The sequence below is a fragment of the Sinocyclocheilus anshuiensis genome, unplaced genomic scaffold (genome assembly GCF_001515605.1).
Source record: "Sinocyclocheilus anshuiensis isolate Anshui unplaced genomic scaffold, SAMN03320099.WGS_v1.1 scaffold117, whole genome shotgun sequence".
NCBI lineage: Eukaryota > Metazoa > Chordata > Actinopteri > Cypriniformes > Cyprinidae > Sinocyclocheilus > Sinocyclocheilus anshuiensis.
Window position 1 is genome coordinate 2,751,702 of NW_015536624.1, and position 10,906 is coordinate 2,762,607.

Sequence of the window (10,906 nt, forward strand, 5' to 3'; positions counted from 1 at the left end):
TATTATTATTATTATTATTATTATAAACACTTCTCCAGACCAGGAAACAATAACGACTTTAGATCATGGTATGTTACATCATTATCACAAAACAGAATAAAGAAAGAAAAAAAAGATACAAGATTCTAATTCCACAGCATTAAAACCACTATTGTCTGAAATCTGGGCGGCCCATCTGACTGCCCAGAGTAAATTTCCAATAACTTAATCTCTCAAAAAGACTCAATCCCACACAAACCCTCATAAACAAACCTTGACATTTGATGATGCTTCAGTACGAGCGCGTCCACAGCCTCACTAGCCTCTCGTACCTGCTAGATGTTGCCTTAGATGGATGCGATATTTCAAACAGCACCGAATCCCAGAATAATCAGATCTTATTTCAATACCCAGTCAGGTCCTGAGTCATAATACATAACTAATGTAAAATCGTGTTATTGAGAGCCAGACTTGTGCCTTACAGATAAACAATTCATAATTATGCTAGAGCCTGCACGTCCCTGATGGCCTGAGAAAAAATGTGCCGCTCTCAAATACTATCCCTTCCTCCTAATAACTCCTGATAATAATTCACATGGCTGCGGAGGTGTAGAAGTGGGCTGATCAGAACGGCAACGGTGAGCCGATCCAAGAGACTTGATCAACAATGGCTGCAATGTAAACCTGTTGCTGTGGAGACATCGTCTTTTCCCCGGTAATTATTGCCAACATGCGTAAACACACTTGTGCGAAATCAGCCTCATAATCAGATGAACCGATGGGTACGAGTGTTTGTAATATCACTCCATCGGGGATGTTGATTTACTGCTTTCAATGCCAATGAAAACATTTTCAAAGAGGCGCGACACACAAACACGAATGGGACGAGTGCCAAAACAACATCAACATCATCACGGTCATCAGCAGTGGCAAACGCTTCATGTTGCCCCAGATAATTTACTTTCATTTTCAGCACTTTCAAAGCCAAAGACTTCATTATTCATCTTATTACACAAATAAACCTATACAATCAAAACAAGGAAGTTGAATTTCTTAATTAAAATTGTGTTTCAGGGCTGTTGATTGACAAATGCAAGAACTGAATGCTGTTAAGACGATGCTTAAACTAACTCAACTTGGACAAGAAAGAAAGAAATTTTGGCTTATTTATCATATTTCCCTCAATCTCATTACTATAATGCTGAAAAAAGAGATTATTATGAAGGTAAAATTATAAAATAATGAGCCCATTTTGTTTAAATGACAAAGTGTGTTTACATAATGTCAGTATTAAATTCAAGTATATTAGCAAAACATCATATTTATCATCATTTATCATCTTCATTCTCATTACTGGACTGCTGGAAAAAGCTATTACTATAAATGTGACCCTGGAGCACAAAACCAGTCTTAAGTTGCTGGGGTATATTTGTAGCAATAGCCAAAAAATACATTGTATGGGTCAAATGATAGATTTTTATTTTATGCCAAAAATCATTAGGATATTAAGTAAAGATCATGTTCCATGAAGATATTTTGTCAATTTCCTACTGTAAATATATTAAAACTTAATTTTTGATTAGTAATATGCATTGCTAAGGACTTAATTTGGACAACTTTAAAGGCAATTTTCTCAATATTTAGATTTTTTTGCACCCTCAGATTCCAGATTTTCAAATAGTTGTATCTCAAATATTGTCCTATCCTAACAAACCCTACATCAATGGAAAGCTCATTTATTCAGCTTTCAGATGATGTATAATCTCAATTTCCAAAAATTTACCCTTATGACTGGTTTTGTGGTCCAGGGTCACAAATGTAAAAGTTATAAAATTATATAAACACTTAAATTACAAATTGTGTACATCATGGCACCATTAAATTAACATGACGTATTTATCATATTTTTCACATGTATCATATTTCCTTCATTCTGTAATGCTTGAAGATATATGCAAAATTATAAAAATATATAATTACTCAAAATGGCAAAGTGTGTATACATCTTTGCAGTATTAAATGAAATGAAATTAAGTGCAATTCATGTCTGGATGCACGGCGGTAATAAGAATTTAAATAGAAAATGTGCTTAATTGTGTTCAAATAATATTACAATACAAAATATTTCTAAAAAAATAGACGGAACTGTCTTTATGCAAAATATTATTCCTTATTTATTTAGTTATGATTTTTTTTTTATGTAGTGTTATATACTGTAGAAGAGGACATGTCCTCTTACAACCCTTCCCTTTGCCTTAAGAAACATTCAAAACTGAAGAATGATTGAGATATATGAAGTATATCCCAGATTTAGAAAACAAATCAAACATCTGCCACTGTTCATGATAATTCAGCGGCCTTGCCTAGAGGAAAGAATATCTTTGAGTTCATTCTGCCATAAAGAAGAGGATGTTTCCTCTTCATACATCGCAAGAGAGCAACAAAACACATACATCAGACACCCTTTTCATGGATTTTCCTGTTCAAAGGAGTGTAGTGGAGAAAAGCTTCTTTTAAATCTTTGTCTCTTGAAGGAGACGGGAATATATAGACACAGGTCTAAAGAATCTGGAAAGACTGTGGTTTTCAATTAAGATGCAAAAGATAGCACAAAAGATAGCGGTTCAAATACTACAGATTTTGTGCTTTTTCCTCATGTTGTGTATTATGACACCCGATCATATATCATTTTACGCCAAAAGCTTCATCCACATCATATACACAGGCGGAATTGAATTAATTACTTGGAGAAAATGGCATTAAAACATAATTAATTGAATATTCATAACACTGAATATTGATTTGGGATTTAAAATGAAATGAAGTAACCCTAAGATAAAGCGTGCTCAGTTAAAGAAACATTCACCCAAAAATACTGGTCATCGTTCACTCATCCTCATGTGAACGGAAACGCTCCTAGCTGTACAAGCTTGATTTCATGCATTGTTGCTTTCTGAAATGTGTAACATTAAAGGGATAGTTCACACAAAAATTTAAATTCTGTAATTTTTTTGTCCATATACCTTTAAAAATAAAGGTTAATTATTGGCATCTATGGTTTCATGAAGAACCTTCAACATACATAGAAACTTTGCATTCCACAAAAGGTTCTTTTAAAAAATATTTAAAAAATATTCTTCACACTATAAAAAATGGTTCTCACACTGTGAAATCCCCCTTTTGGAATCATTCGTTTTCCTGTGGTGAAAATCAAGTTTTTAAAGGTGGGGTAAGTGATTTCTGGTAGCCAGTGTTGATATTTCAAATCACCAAAACAAACACGCTCCTACCCCAAAAGGGTCTCGCCCCTATTTTGATAGCTCCGCCCCACACATACGTATGCAACCCAGGCAACGATTAGTTCTGTGAAACAAAGCAAAACCAATGTTACACCGTGTCTACACCGGACGCGAGCGGCGTGACAAAATACTATAGAACTCATTATAATCAGTGATGCTGTGTACACTGGATGCATCGCGGCACGACAAATCCCTGACAGAAAACTGCTGCTGCGTTCTATTTATGACGTGTTGACACAAATTTCAAATGATTTTCAGGGGTCGCTTTATCGCATCCAGTGTAGACAGACGTTTAGCTGTTGCGGCGCGGCGCGACAACTGTCGCAACCGGTGTAGACACGGTATTACTTAAGCCGGGCTCACACTACAGGATTGAAAGACTAGCCGAATCACTGTGTTGCTCACACTACGCAACAAGATTTGTTCTCATCTGTCGTTGTCTTGTTATAGCTGTGCGCATACTACACAACCCAATGCTAACGAGGTGCACACACTAGAAAACATTCAGTGAAGAGGCGTTCCCGACCATCAGTGAAAATACGTTTTCTCACATAAATTCTTGTGATAAATTTCAGCGATTATAGGCCATATCTTCAAGCATGGACGATTAACTGGCCCTTCAATTGGTCTGTGCAGTTATTTTATCCGAAAGAAAGAAGAACAACAAAAGAGAATATGGCAGAAACAATGGCTTGGAAGACGTGGACAACAAGGACTGTCAGTACTGCAGAAAGAGTTGGAGGTAATTAAACAGTATACTATATTAAATATTATAATATTATATATTTTTATATGATATATTTTGAGTCAAAACAACCCAACCGCTGGGTCAAAACAACCCAATAGCTGGGTTTGTCCCTTTTTAACCCAGCGCTGGGTTATATTTACCCCAGCATTTTTTAGTGTATATATTATATACTATATATTGTATACAATTAAATGTGGTATTATATACACAACCTATGCATTTGTTAAATTTATTTCTAGTTAGTTGATTTGATTAATTTGTGGCTTTTCGTGTCTGTTCATAAAGATGCATGATAAGAGTGTTTATACCATCTGCACTGTGATTGGCTAGATTAGTTCCACCTTGTCATTGTGTTGCTCACATTACGAGATCACGTGGCGATAATATCAAACAGGTTTGAAAATATCGTAGTGTTTGTGATAGCTCGAGACAGGTTCGGATCACGTTGCTGACCTGCTCATACTTAAAGACCGCAACGAGCACCGATTTGGTCCTGATCCGGGGGTTTTGTCGCAGACTGTGGAAATCTGTCTGCGACAGCAAAATCCAGCCAAAAATCCTGTAGTGTGAGCCCAGCTTTACCTATCGAGAAGAAACAAAGCAACCTCGGCGTCCGATCACAGGCCTTCCGCTCCTTGAGTTCTCTCCAGCGCTGGACAGCTGATCCGATATTTACATGGGTCCTACTTCTTGCCTTATCTGAAGCCTTCTTTTGTTCCGCAGATGGTTTCCTCTTTTTTTAATCCGCCATCTCTATCTTTCTGTCGCTCGGCTCAGCTAATGTCCGTCCGGTGCACTGAACGCTCTCTCCTCCACATCATGAGTACTGCTGATTGTAAGGGGCGTGTGTGAAGTTGTTGAGATCTATTCTAAAGCTTTAAAAGAGACAAATGTGAGAGATCCAGAGTCTCTAGCTAAGGAGAAATGTCTTTGAGATGTTAAAGAGATCTCACTTTTGATTTTTCTTTCCTATGGGGTGTCCAACGTTATAAAGAGCAATATATTAAAATGCATTACCATTCTGATATATCAACTTGCAGACGACCCTGTATAATTAACCCTCTTCCTAATTTAATAAAGCACATTTCTGGCTTTATACTGTCAAGCTTTAAAAATGACAAAAAAAACAAGGAAGTCCATATGACTTGTGCACTACTTGTGAACTCTTCTTTCTATTTGTGACCCTGGACCACAAAACCAGTCTTAAGTCGCTGGGGTATATTTGTAGCAACAGCCAAAAAACATTGTATGGGTCTAAATTATCGATTTTTCTTTTATGCCAAAAATCATTTGGATATTAAGTAAAGATCATGTTCCATGAAGATATTTTGTAAATTTCTTACCGGAAATACATAAAACTTAATTTTTGATTAGTAATATGCATTGCTAAGAACTTCATTTGGACAACTTTAAAGGCAATTTTCTCAGTATTTAGATTTTTTTGCACCCTCAGATTCCAGATTTTCAAATAGTTGTATCTCAGCCAAATATTCAATTTAAGACCGGTTTTGTGGTCCAGGGTCACATTTAGTCATGAATATCTGGTTTGGCAAAAGCAACAATATTCATCTATTCATATTTTTCAAGTGCATTGAAATTAGATTGCTAGAGGGAGTTTCCCCAATAAAAGTTACTGAAGTCCTGTCAAATGCTCGTGTGATGATAACATCTGCTGCTACTTCAGCTCACTGAAGCAGATATTTATCAGGAACCATGAGAACACTGAAGGTGAAACTGGATTTAGCTCTGTGGCCAACACTCTAATAATTACAGGCTTTGGTTTTTAATAAGCGCTTCTGAAAGTCATTATGGAATTTAAGGACGTCATTAATGGCCTGCCACACATATAGTGTGATGGGTTGTACATTTGTCGCTCTTCTATGGAGCTCACTCGCACTCTCTATTTCAGCTAGTAAACACTGTCCTACCTACATGTGCAAAACTTGTACTTTTAGGGGTACCAACAGCTTGTCACTGGGGCAGTACCCTTAAAGGGATAGTTCACCCAAAAATGAAAATTCATCATTTACTCACCCTCATGTCGTTCCAAACCTGTATGAGTTGCTTTCTTATGTTGAACACAAAAGATATTTTGAAGATTGCTGGTAATCAAACAGTTGGTGGTTGCCATTGACTTCCATAGTATTTTTTTTTCCTACAAAAAAACATTTTTGGGTGAACTATCCCTTTAAAGGTACATATTTGTATCATAATTACCCCTAAAAGGTGCATAGTAGTACCCTAAGGTGCATATTGTATTACAACTCTAAGGTACTAACATACCTTTTAGGGCTACTACTCCAACGAAAAGCAGGGTTTTTTTTCACATTTTCATTTTTTCCAGACAAGTGTTGACAGCATTTTACAACATCACAGGCGCACTCATGCTGCCTTCCCAATTTTGGCCAATATCTAAGGCAACATCACGTGTCCTTTTGAGGAGACAATCCCAGAATATAACGGCAAGCCCAAAAATGTATCCAAAATGAAAATTAATACAAGAAATGTTGATTAATTCAATGACAAAAAAGTATTGATACAAATAACGTAGTTCAATATAACATAAAAACTACCCAATATTTTGTTTGCTACATGTTTTATGTTTATTGGACTACTAGAGTATCGCATCACTGGCTTATCAACTATAACAACAGTTTAGGAGACTTTCTTTAAAAATCATTTCAATGGCTGGCAAAGAACAATGGACATTTTCTACATTAAGAAAGAACATTGTTACTTGAAATCACAGTAAAGCTGAGTAAATTTGTGTGTTTGTGTGTATTTTGACCTACCTGCCTGCTTGTAGAACACCAGATATTGTGAACAGGCCAAAGTCGGTGATGACCACTTTCCCATTGTCATAAAATACATTCTTGGATTTCATATCTTTGTGAAGGATCCCTTTGGCATGTAGGTAGCCCATGCCCTGAAAAAATGGTGTTAATGTAATTAGGGCAATTGCATGTTTTTGGTCTACTGCTAATTTTGTCTAGATTTTTTTCGAAGTCTAATTGCAATTTTTCTCATAAAAACTGATCACAATTTAAAATGCAGTTTAAAAAAGCTCCAGGTCTGCTGTGTTGTTTGTAGGGCTGCACAATTTGGCCCAAAATTATAGATTATACATGAATGACTGCAATAATAATAATAATAATCATCATTTTATTTTACATTACAATAGTAAAATAGTAATTGTTATTGTTGCAAAGCAAACTGAGCTGCTCTGAAACAATAAAAACACTGAATCATGAGCTGCTAGCTTGAAAAGGAACGCAGTGCCACTCTTCACTCTGAAACACACTCTGCATGTATTTATTTAATTCAATCACAGTCTTTGTGATTTAATAATTGTGTAATTTCAGTTTTATTCTGATTCATCGTGCAGCCCTAAATGTAATCACATGCTGTATATGTGAAGGAACAGCACATGTACAGGTAGATATGAAGGCTTCCCGACACTGACATGTTTTGCAAAATAACTGCTATACACATGTGAATCAATTTTAGCTGACATTTAACGAACAGTCTTCACATTGACTTCACATCAATTACTCTTACCTTCACCATCTCTTGTGCGATTTGTCTAGTCTTGTTCACGTCGAGAACGACTTTTGCATCTCGAATCACTGAGTAGAGGGTCCTGCCCTTACACAAACTACAACAGAAGAACAAAAAACACATATTAGGCATCAGCAGCAACCATAACATCAAAATATGTCCAGTTATTTTACAGCTCTTTGTGCAGATTGTGGGTTTTCAAAACCATCTTTGCAGAAATAAAGAATAGCATTCCAGGTGCAGATTCAGTGTATAAAAACAACTCACTCAAATATGAATCAAATAAAATTGGACTATTTTTATAATTCACTGGCAAAAATACTGTACTAGAAGCTCTAAAGGTAAAGGCAGTTCAATTAAAATGAAATAATATCATGAGATTGATTACTGATGTCCATGAGAGTACTAACCGGTATTGGTCATAATTAAGTTTGCAACTATGAATGCATTTAACAATATATTAAAAATATGAATGCAATTTAGATTGATGAAGAATGGCAATAAAGCCTGCCAGAAAATAACTAATTTAGCCAGTTTATGAGCTTTAGGTCACAATGCAAAAAGTTCATGGATAACCCCTCATTGAGTTTGAACCTACAACCTACATTATCATAGGACGTATGTTAGGACAAGAATGATACATGTTCATACTTCAGCATGCTATTCTGAATTTACATACAAGCAGACTTGAGCACTGTCACTTGGAGGACTAATGATGCTGAGCGGGCCATGAACTTCACCTCCGCAGGAGCGAGGAGAAAGAAAGCCCTCCAACTCCCTGACATCTGTGGTCCTACTGTGCCACCTGACAAAGACGTCTGCGTCTTTCCCCGGGCTGCCCTCTTCCTCCATTTATACATATTCATAATGCCATCAGGGTACGAGGCCCATTTTTAGCATCACTCTGGCCTTTTGGCCTTCTGCAGTGTGGAACCCTTTGAATGCGGGATGCACAAATGCAAATGCTGAACTCTGTATATGTGGCGTCAGTACAGAAATGTGTCGCGTACATCAGCTGTTAACACTAATAATGTCAAGACAGACTATTCCGAATAATGACAGCCTTTGACATTCTGCTGCAATTATGTTGTACACGCTGCATTTGTGAGCAAAAGCTGAACTTTTATTCCACACTGCAGGGGTGATATGAAAAACAATCAATGCATAATCACATGACAATGCTGAGACACACAATCAATATTTATTTCCCTTATTTATTTTTATGAAAGAGGTCATTTCTAGCAATTATATCTCAATTTGTTTGTTTGGGCCTGCTGGCCTATGATTAAGGACTATGAATAAAACCATTATGACTTTTGTCTGTGTTAATAGAAATACACAAAATCATGCACTAACATTAGTCAGGATTAGACATGAATATACTTTTTTTTTTTTGTGAATGAAAACGATTTGCCAATAAGGTAAGAAAAATAAACTTGATTCACAAAATATTCTCTGAATTATGCTACTTTTTTTAGAGAGTTTTACCAGAACTTAAAAAATACTGAAAAAAGTCAGAGCTACATTTAAATATGGGCTATATTAAATATTATATTATTTGTTGGCGCCGATAGCCTCGTGGGCTTTCCCGAACCCATCCCCTCTCTATCTCCCACTTCGCTTCCTGTCATCATACTGTCCTATCACAAAAATGCACAAATAAATCTTTAAAAAAATATGTATATCATAATATTTATTATATAATACTGTATTTTGTGTGTTATATTATTATTAATATTAAAATACCTATCTATCTATCTATCTATCTACAAATAATATAATTAATATAATTCAGCAAAGATGCATCATTAAATTTATCAAAAGTGACAGTAAACTATTTCAAATAATTGCTCTTATTCTGAACTCTCTATTCATCAAAGAATTGTGAATTTTTTTTTTATTATATAATATTATGATTAACAATATCATAGTCAAAAATAAATATTAGATTATAAAATGAACAGTTAAAAACTAAGATATATACGTAATATATTTAATACCTTATTCGATCCAAGAAACTAAACACTTTGATTCTAGAAAAGGAAAATAAAAGTTGAATCCTCTGTTGAAATCTTTTATTGGCCGTGGCCATGCAGCACAGCACCTTTTTGCAGACAAACAAACAGGAAGCACCAATTTGTGTGGCAGGAGGAAGGAAATAATATTGACCGTCTCCTGTTCAGACAGGATGTTTTTCACAAACCTCTCTGTTCATAGCTTCTGAGAATTCTGAGAAGTGAAAAAATTCAGCCACTTATGTTTACATTTGTGGTCAAAGACATGTCATTTTAATTTAGGCTGAAAACAGCCACTAATGCAAGCTACGAGGTCATGCTGATTAGAGAAGATCAGGAAAAATTGAGTCAACTTTAAGATACAGTCATGAAGCTTAGTACACATGCACCGGAAACACTGGGAACTCAACGAACATTGTTCAAGCTTACGTTGTGATGATGGCCAGATGAGGGGGTCTCATACATGCTCCCATGAACAGGACCACGTTTTCATGCCGTGTGTTCCTGTACGCCATCACCTCTCTTTTAAACGCTTTCAGCTGTTCTTCATTGTCTCTTTCAATGTCGATTAGCCGTATGGCCACTTCTCCGTGCCAGCGTCCGTGGTAGACCTGTCCAAAGCGACCTTTCCCGATCAGCTCTCCGATCTCCAGCTGCTCCATGGGAATGTCCCACTCCTGCAGGAAGATGCTGGTCTGGCTGGCCTTACGTGGGAAGTTCCGTGCAGACAGGAGGGAGAGATTCATCTCCTCGAACTCGTCCGCTGAACCCTCGGCCTCATCATTGCCTTCCTCGTTCTGATAGATAAATAGAACGATAAATATAACTGTAGAACAGCAGACAGAAAGATGAATGAATGGATGGATGGACGGATGGATGGATGATAGGTAGATGCATAGGTGGATGGATGGATGGAATGATAGAGTAATAGATAGATAGACAGACAGACTGATAGATAGATAAAATGATAGAATGGCAGAGTGATGGAACCATGTATTGACAGAACGAATGAGAGAACGATAGATAGATAGTGAGTGTTGGAACGATAGGACATCAGACAGACAGAACAATAGTTAGACAGATAGGCAGAACAAAAGAATGGTGGAGCGATGGAACCATGGAAGAATGAGAGAACAATAGATAGATAGTCAGTGATGGAACGATAGGACATCAGACAGACAGAACAATAGTTAGACAGATAGACAGAACGAAAGAAAGGTGGAGTGATGGAACCATGGAAGGATAGAACAAATGACAGACAGACAGACAGACAGACAGACAGACAGGACAGACAGACAGACAGACAG

General features: G+C 36.6%; 1 protein-coding gene across 1 annotated transcript in view; it reads right to left on the reverse strand.

The window, feature by feature from the left end:
- The window catches only part of LOC107704958 (kinase suppressor of Ras 2-like), an 85,610-nt gene that overhangs the window by 5,887 nt on the left and 68,817 nt on the right, over positions 1 to 10,906 (reverse strand). Inside the window, exons 16-18 of the mRNA XM_016508046.1 lie at positions 10,029 to 10,396; positions 7,585 to 7,681; positions 6,819 to 6,952 (exon numbers count right to left, since the gene is read on the reverse strand). Coding sequence (XP_016363532.1) covers positions 6,819 to 6,952; positions 7,585 to 7,681; positions 10,029 to 10,396 — 599 coding nt within the window. The remainder of the gene's footprint in view (positions 1 to 6,818; positions 6,953 to 7,584; positions 7,682 to 10,028; positions 10,397 to 10,906) is intronic.